Raw genomic sequence first — 7,419 nt, forward strand, 5'->3', positions numbered from 1 at the left:
TTTATTGGAAATAATAATTGGAGTATGTACTCTAATGTTATATATATTCTCTTTTGTACGCTTTGAATGTCTTAATTAAATTGGTCATTTTTTATGGATCGTAAGTCAAATCAATCGAATTATTTTTATAAGAGAGAATTGCCTAAAGAGAGGAATGGTCGTGAAAATAGAGTATATGTTTTTCATGTTTATATCTCCATCTTTCCATATATCGTCATTGTCATGTGTTGGTAAACATACAATTATATTTTAAAAAGGTGTGATCAATATCTCAGCAGTCTCTTTGAGGAAATTTAATCAGCTGCAGCTAAATCTTCACTGATCCAATAGTAATCCTCTCGACTTATCTCCTCAATAAGTAAATATACAACAACACGACAATATCGTATGTCTATTCAAACAAACATTAAATAAATTGTCATATCGAAAGCTCCATAAAAAAGAACATCTTCCTTCAACAAACTTTTTTATTTTTCAAAACACTAATCTCACTTTCTCATAATTCACTCTACAATATTTATATAAATATGACTACTATTTATAATTGTTGAAATTTTCAGTATCTTTACATAAAAAATTGGAAGAGCATGGGTCCAATAATATATCTAAGGTTTTTGATTTTTTTGTCTTTTCATAATTCATAGGACCCCAATATAAGTTTTCTTGACTGAATAATATTCCAAATATAATTTACACAATTATTTAGTCATGTATTTGTCATGTTTAGACTTTTTAAAACTTCTAAAACCACTATATATGATTAAATTTTTTGTATATAATTATAATATTCACATCAAGTGTGTGAGCTCCATAATTAATTTCAACCTGTTAACTATCTTTCACCACACATATATCAGAAAGTGATCGATATAATTAACTTTTTCACCAGAATATGTTAAAATATAAAAAAGTAATCACACCAAGATGGCAAGAAAAGTCAATATATAGGAAACAATTTTTTTGTCTAATTATATAGTATAGTAAAAGTAGATTTATCTATGTCTATGTATACACAAACATGTTTATATTTTTTCAATGCAAGATTTTTGTTTTTTATCTAAGGATTATTGTCTTTGTACATTATTTTTTGGGGATTTTATGAACAGACAAAACTGATATATTGACTAGAAAACTTTGTGCAATTTGACTAGAATTTTTTTTGCAAGTAAACCAAAGGACAAGAATAGAAATACTGAAAATCTTAGAAATTTCTTTTTCTGTAGTTAATAAAGCTCTTGCTTTGATTACATTTTTTCAGTCAAGAATTTACCCGAAATAATATTTTTAGCTCATGAAAGGTCCGTAAGCATTCTATTCTCTTCAGATCTTATTTATGATAATATACATTTATACTGGATTCGTTCTATTGTAGTTAATAGAGCCTTTATAATTTAATTTATTTTTTTGGATTGCGGTGTTTCCAGTTCTTTACTTATTATTTAGTGTTTAATAAGTTTGCAAACACTAGAAACTCGGAATGTTATTTATAAAACTTATTTTCACAAGTGAAATCATTTTCTTTATTTTTCAGAAATTTATTTATTTTTCAAAATATTTTAACCAACCAAATATAAAAATAAAGTTGAAAAAAATACACCATAGATTATTATTTCATTTCTTTTGCTAATTTTACTCCATAATTCTAAGGCTTAAAGTATACTTTTATATACAACAGATAAAGGAGTTTTTAGTAATCTTAGAACAGTCCATGATTCAAACTAAAATTCTAAGATCATATTAATATGCAACAACAACTAGTAATTTTTTTTAATTCAACTAAAAATAGGCTTTTGAAAATGCACCAATTATGATTCAAATAAGTAGAAGAGCAACATGAATTGTGGTGCAATGTGGGACTGCTTCACTCTTAACTAGAGGTCTCGTGTTCGAGCCTTGGATATGAAGAAAATCTTGTTGGGAGCATCACCCCACAATGAGCCTACGCGATCCAAATTTAATCGGGGCTGCTGCAATGTGCGAGCTGAATTTAGTCGATGCTCCAGACACCGGGTGAAAAATCGAAAAAAAAAAGGCACAAGTTCAAGAAGAAGCATCCTCAGAATTGAGTATTTATGATCTATTAGCAACTATCTATGCAAATAGTAACTAAAAATATGATCTTTGTTCCATAACAAAATGTTCAAACTTCGAGAAAACAACTCTCACATCAAGAAATTATAAACGTGACATTTGACAAAGTTATACACATTGGTAAATCAAATTTCTAGTTTCATTTCTAGCATTGGTTTCTTCTCAGCTACCTTTTGTTTGCATTTTTTTTTCTTGTTTGTTAGAACCAGGCAACGTAATTACAGTCGAGGAACTTAAAGCACAATGCCTCGATTTTTATATCACCACTCGTCATCAAGACTGGCACGATGATAACACATGACTGTGCAGACAAATATGAAGAATGACACGAATTCGATGAACATTGCACCTGTCTGGATAAGATCTGCATGTCTGAGAATAATGGGGATGGCTATGCTTCCCACAGCTGATGCCCCTGTTAAGAATTTAGCAGCATCCATCCAGCTGCAAAGATGAAAAAACGAAAAGGCCTAAAATGAGAACAATTTCGTGAGAAGTACACAACAAAAGACGAGAAAGCAACAAGAAAGGAGGAGGTTTTCATAAAGTAAAACATCAAATCATAGATACTCGCGACATATATCTTGTTTGACCAAACTTTCAAAATCGTCATTTTGTAAAGTGTTCTTTGTCAGAAGTGCATTTTCGAAAAAATACTTCAGAGAGAAGCAATTCAGTTTGGAAAACACTTTTGTTAATATTAGAGCAACAATTTGTGTTTGGCCAAAATTCCAAACACTACGTTTTTCAGCAACAACTCCTGGTACTACTCAAAAACACTTGCCTTTTTCCTAAAATCTTGTTCAAATGCCAAATCTCTTAAATAAGTACTTCCGGCTTCATCTAGTGGCAGGTGGCAGTTTTTTTTTTGTTGCTAAAATGGCTTCATCGAGTGGAATTGAAACCTTTTATACTTCACGACATCTTCCTAGAGAGGTTAAAGGCTTAATTCACTAGACATAAATGAAAATTCCCTTCTCTGAGGAGGAGAAATGATTAATGTAATTTTTTGGTTACTTAAAGTTGCCCTCATCTTTGAACAAAAGGGCATTGAGTAGGACTATAGGTTTTTGAGCTTGATGTAATTTCCATATTAGAGGCCTTGGTCCATGTGCCCCTCTAATTATGTAACTTTCTGCATATGAATAGACATGGTAGGGCTCAAGCCTAATCCCCACATCAAGGACCCATGATCCTTGGTGATGGCATAACTAAAAAAAATAGTACTTCCTCCGTCTCATTTTATGCGGAACCATTTGACTTGGTATGGTGTTTAAGAAAAAAAAGACTTTTGAAACTTAAGGTCTAAAACAATCCTTAGACATTTGTGTGGTTGAAAATCATTAAGAGTAAAAGGGATATTTTAAAGTTAAATTGTTTCTAATTATAGTAATGTGACATTCTTTTTGGGACAGACTAAAAAGGAAAGGGTGCCACATAAAATGGGACGGAGGGAGAAGTACTTTTGGCTTACTAGAAGCTTTGTCAAACAGGCTATTAGAGCATCGTGAATAAAAGAAACACAACCGATCCTTCCGTTCTTCTTAAAGCAACTTTTTAAAACATAGTTACATTCCTGAATTCTTACAAGTCTAACCTCAACTTCTGGTATATAAGTTATATATGACTTTTATTTCAAAGCACTCCAAAGTCCAAACTGAATCACAGTAGCACACTATATAAAGAGTTTGTATTATGTAGTTTTTAATCATTAAAAAAGCAAGGGATGAACCCCGATTTTCACATCCATGTTAGTGGGTGCAGCAAGATCATCTTTTATCAGACAACATACTTCACATGTGCCCCGTTTATTCGACATCACAAAAGACACAGTTTATCCTCAGTTTTCATAAGAAAAGAAAGCACGTTTTACAGCAGTATGCAAGAAAATTCATGAGAGAAAAGTATCTTACCCCCCGCCATCTCGACTTATTAGGAATTGTGTGGATCCACCGCCAAAGAATAAGCATGGCATGGGAACCACAACATACATAAGAGCTGTCAAAACCAAGTGATCTTCTTAGTTAGCCAACAGATAGAGTCTTACTCTGCTTAAGAAAGAAATGAGTAATAAGCCAATACGTAGATCTCATTTCTTTCACAAACCTGATAACATTGGCCACCAGTTATTGTATAAAGCACAAGCCTACAAGAAACAATATTGAAGCAAAAGCATTACAATTAACTCTTTGGATAAAGACAAAAGACACTGTTTCCTTTAAAAAAACAGATTAGATGCACAAAAAGCAAACAGAATGATCCTCTTGTTTACTTACAACACACATATATATTACACACATGTTATGGTAATGCATGGTGGGGGTAGATTGTTGGAATACAAGGGGTAATGAGAAAGTAGAGAACCTTAATTGAACTTATTTCTACACAAGCAAATACACTAAACTCATTTGTACTTGCACAACCCTTGGAAATACAGGGGTACACACACACTCATCACGAGGAAAACATTTATAAGACCTACCAGAATCTGTAACAAGATGCTGGAAGAGAACATGAAGGCAAGCCCCGCAAGCCTGAATAAGACATTATATCAGAACACAGTCTACCAGAAATACAGACCAAAGGCAACGATTAGTTGAATCCACTTACACTTTATCCAAGAAGTGAAAACCAGCAAATGAACCATAAAGATGATGCAGAGAACCAGAAAAAATCAAGTTAGTAATTGTATGAACATAATGATATTCGACAATTTAAAAGTTAACAAGATACATGGAATAAGAAATATGATCAAATTAATTGTTTTGGTGATACCATCATTTTTGTAAATAGAAAACTCAAAGAGAAACATCAAGTAAATAAAGCAATGCCCCACTCTATTCACCCCAGTCTAGCCAGATAGACCCAACCTTAGTAGCTTCATGAACAGTAAATTCAGTAAACTGATCAGTTCGAAAATTATCAGAGTTTTATTGATTAACAAGTAGGCTTGTGATTAATTACAAATGAGTATCACTGTTTCATTAGAAGTCAGAGTAAGAGGCAGTCATAGTCCACGATCCACAGCCGCAGCTGGTTGTACTTACAGATGGCAGAAGCAGTCACCACGCACCAGAGGATGAAATATTAAACTACAATCCCCTTATCAAAAATTCTTAGTATAATTTCAAAAGCGAATTGAATACAAAGTTTGGATGATATCTCCAAGATGTATTGCTCCCATAAAACCTGACACATTTTGCGAGTTCTCCATTGCTTCCATGTGTTTAGACACAGCCAATAACTTATCTACTAAAGCAACACTGGAAAGTTGAATTGCACCATAGGTCAGCTTACCATCCGCAATCGGATGGCCAAAATGAGAATGCCAGTCCATTCTACATCCGCTTAAATGGTGTTTGGATCTATGTGAACTTTCTGCAGTTCAATTCTTATTGATAATACAATGCAACTTGCTCAAATTCTAGTGCAAACTGATTTTTTATTTGAACTCAAGAATCAAGCCTCGATTGTCATTATTATTTTTAACTCAAGAATCAAGCTTGGGTGAAAAGGAAAATGATAAGACATATCATAAGCTCCACTGGAACCCAGAATTAAAGATTTTTTAAGAACTCTATTGCCAGCCAAAAGCTAAGATTAAATATGAAAAATGTAAAACTTGTTTGAACCATAACCCTAAATGTTAATCAGAAGTATTTCGGCTGTAGTAAAATTATTACAGAACTCAAAAAACTAAAACTGGGTCATGGATGAATCAAGAATTCTAGTTCCAGCAAAAAGCGAAATCAAAAGATGCGAACTTTTTTGAACTATAAGCATAAGCTAGCGTTTGGCCATAAAATTTGATCAGACTTTCAAAATCTGATCTTCAAATATTTTCAAGTTCACAAAAACAACTCAAACCAGTTTTTGGTACTTCCACTAACAAAAATTCAATCTTTTTCAACTAAAATGCACGTCCAAATACGACTTCAAATTCCAAAAATCACATCTTTAAACACACATATTTCAAGTTTCAACTTCAAAATCTATTGCCAAACAGGAGCTTAATGTTTAATCAAAATTATTTCAGCTGTAGTAAAATTAGGTCATTTCTATTCATCCAACAAAGAACCCCACCAACCATAATCTAAAAATCAACTACCTTAAACCTCAAACTTATGATACAAAACAACTACAAAAAAAACAAGCACTAAATAATATAACTAAAAAAAGAAAAATTTAACAAAAAAGTTAAAAACGGTTTATTGCTAATTCAAAACTGAAACTATAGTAGCAAAAAGATTGTACCTTCAATGGTCATCGCCATTTATGGTTAATTTTGAAGGGGCAAAATAGGAAGAAAAAATTGTTTTTGATCTGCTGATCCAAAGTCTGATTCTTGAAACTGAAACAATTGAAATAAAGCACTCAAAATTTGGGCTTTTGTAAATTTGGATATATTTTCTATAAGGACCCTGTAAATAGTATTAATGTAGGAGATTCCCCCATATTTTGTTATTTTGTTGTTTTGTGCTTTAATGTTTGGAAAAAAAAACTTTTAAGGCCCCAAATGTAGTTTTTCTTTAGTAGTGTGATGTATATTGCTCAAGAAAATGATAAAAATGGTATATATTCTTATATAAGGATAGATTTAAATTAATACCTTAAATATATTTTGATCAATTTATTTTTAAAAATTATAAACAACGAGCACTTTTAGCCTTTATCATTTTTTTAACAAGCTCTAGTGTGAAGAAGATAAAAAAAAAAAGAACAAAAGAAAACCACAAAAGTCTTATTAAATTTTAGAAACTGCAGTGTCAAAAATTGAATCAGACAATGAAATTAATTTGTTCGTGACAGATACATGTCCGTTTGGAATATCACGAGAATACTTTATCGATATTTAATTCAATAGTCATCATAAATACCTAATTGTGCTCAACAACAACATATCTAGTGAAATCTCATAAGTATAATTCGTAAAGAGTAGCCCTACCTCATGGAGATAGAAAAACTATTTTCGAAAGATCCTCGGCTTAAGGTGCAACAAATCAAAGTGTATGAAAAAAAAATGATAGTGAAGATAACACAACAAATAATAAGGAAAGTGAAATCTTATGAGTGGGGTCTGAGAAGGGTAGAGAGTTTACACAAACCTTATCCCTAGCTACCTCATGAAGGTATAAAGATTGTTTTCAATAAACCCTCAACTCAAGTACAACAAATTAAAAAGTATGCAAATTATTAACGAGCACTAAAAGGCACCAACTTAGAACTATGCTAGATTGGATCGACAAACAACCTAATAAAAGTCAGAATTAACCAAATTTAAATTACAATTCACGTCAACAAGAAAAGACCTCAGATATAAATGGATAA

The 7,419-nt window shown here is 31.9% G+C and overlaps 1 protein-coding gene across 1 annotated transcript; it reads right to left on the reverse strand.

Moving 5' to 3' along the window:
• Nucleotides 1-2,150: 2,150 nt before the first annotated feature.
• LOC125871709 (vacuolar protein sorting-associated protein 55 homolog) lies at nucleotides 2,151-6,479 on the reverse strand. The gene is made up of 5 exons (XM_049552356.1): nucleotides 4,702-6,479; nucleotides 4,574-4,625; nucleotides 4,198-4,237; nucleotides 4,005-4,089; nucleotides 2,151-2,535 (listed from the first exon to the last, which is right to left on the reverse strand). The coding sequence occupies exons 2-5, from the start codon at nucleotides 4,604-4,606 to the stop codon at nucleotides 2,352-2,354; spliced, it is 342 nt and encodes a 113-aa protein (XP_049408313.1). The 5' UTR covers nucleotides 4,607-4,625; nucleotides 4,702-6,479; the 3' UTR covers nucleotides 2,151-2,351.
• Nucleotides 6,480-7,419: the final 940 nt, after the last annotated feature.

This window comes from Solanum stenotomum, chromosome 7, assembly GCF_019186545.1.
Source record: "Solanum stenotomum isolate F172 chromosome 7, ASM1918654v1, whole genome shotgun sequence".
In the NCBI taxonomy this organism is placed as follows: Eukaryota; Viridiplantae; Streptophyta; class Magnoliopsida; order Solanales; family Solanaceae; genus Solanum; species Solanum stenotomum.

Excerpts from the sequence above, each read along its gene's own strand:
- LOC125871709 (XM_049552356.1), bottom strand. The coding sequence starts at position 4,606 with ATGTTCTCTTCCAGCATCTTGTTACAGATTCTG. Across the intron at positions 4,238-4,573 it reads GCATCTTGTTACAGATTCTG|GCTTGTGCTTTATACAATAA; the intron begins GTAGGTCTTATA and ends TGTTTCTTGTAG. Across the intron at positions 4,090-4,197 it reads CTGGTGGCCAATGTTATCAG|CTCTTATGTATGTTGTGGTT; the intron begins GTTTGTGAAAGA and ends TGGTTTTGACAG.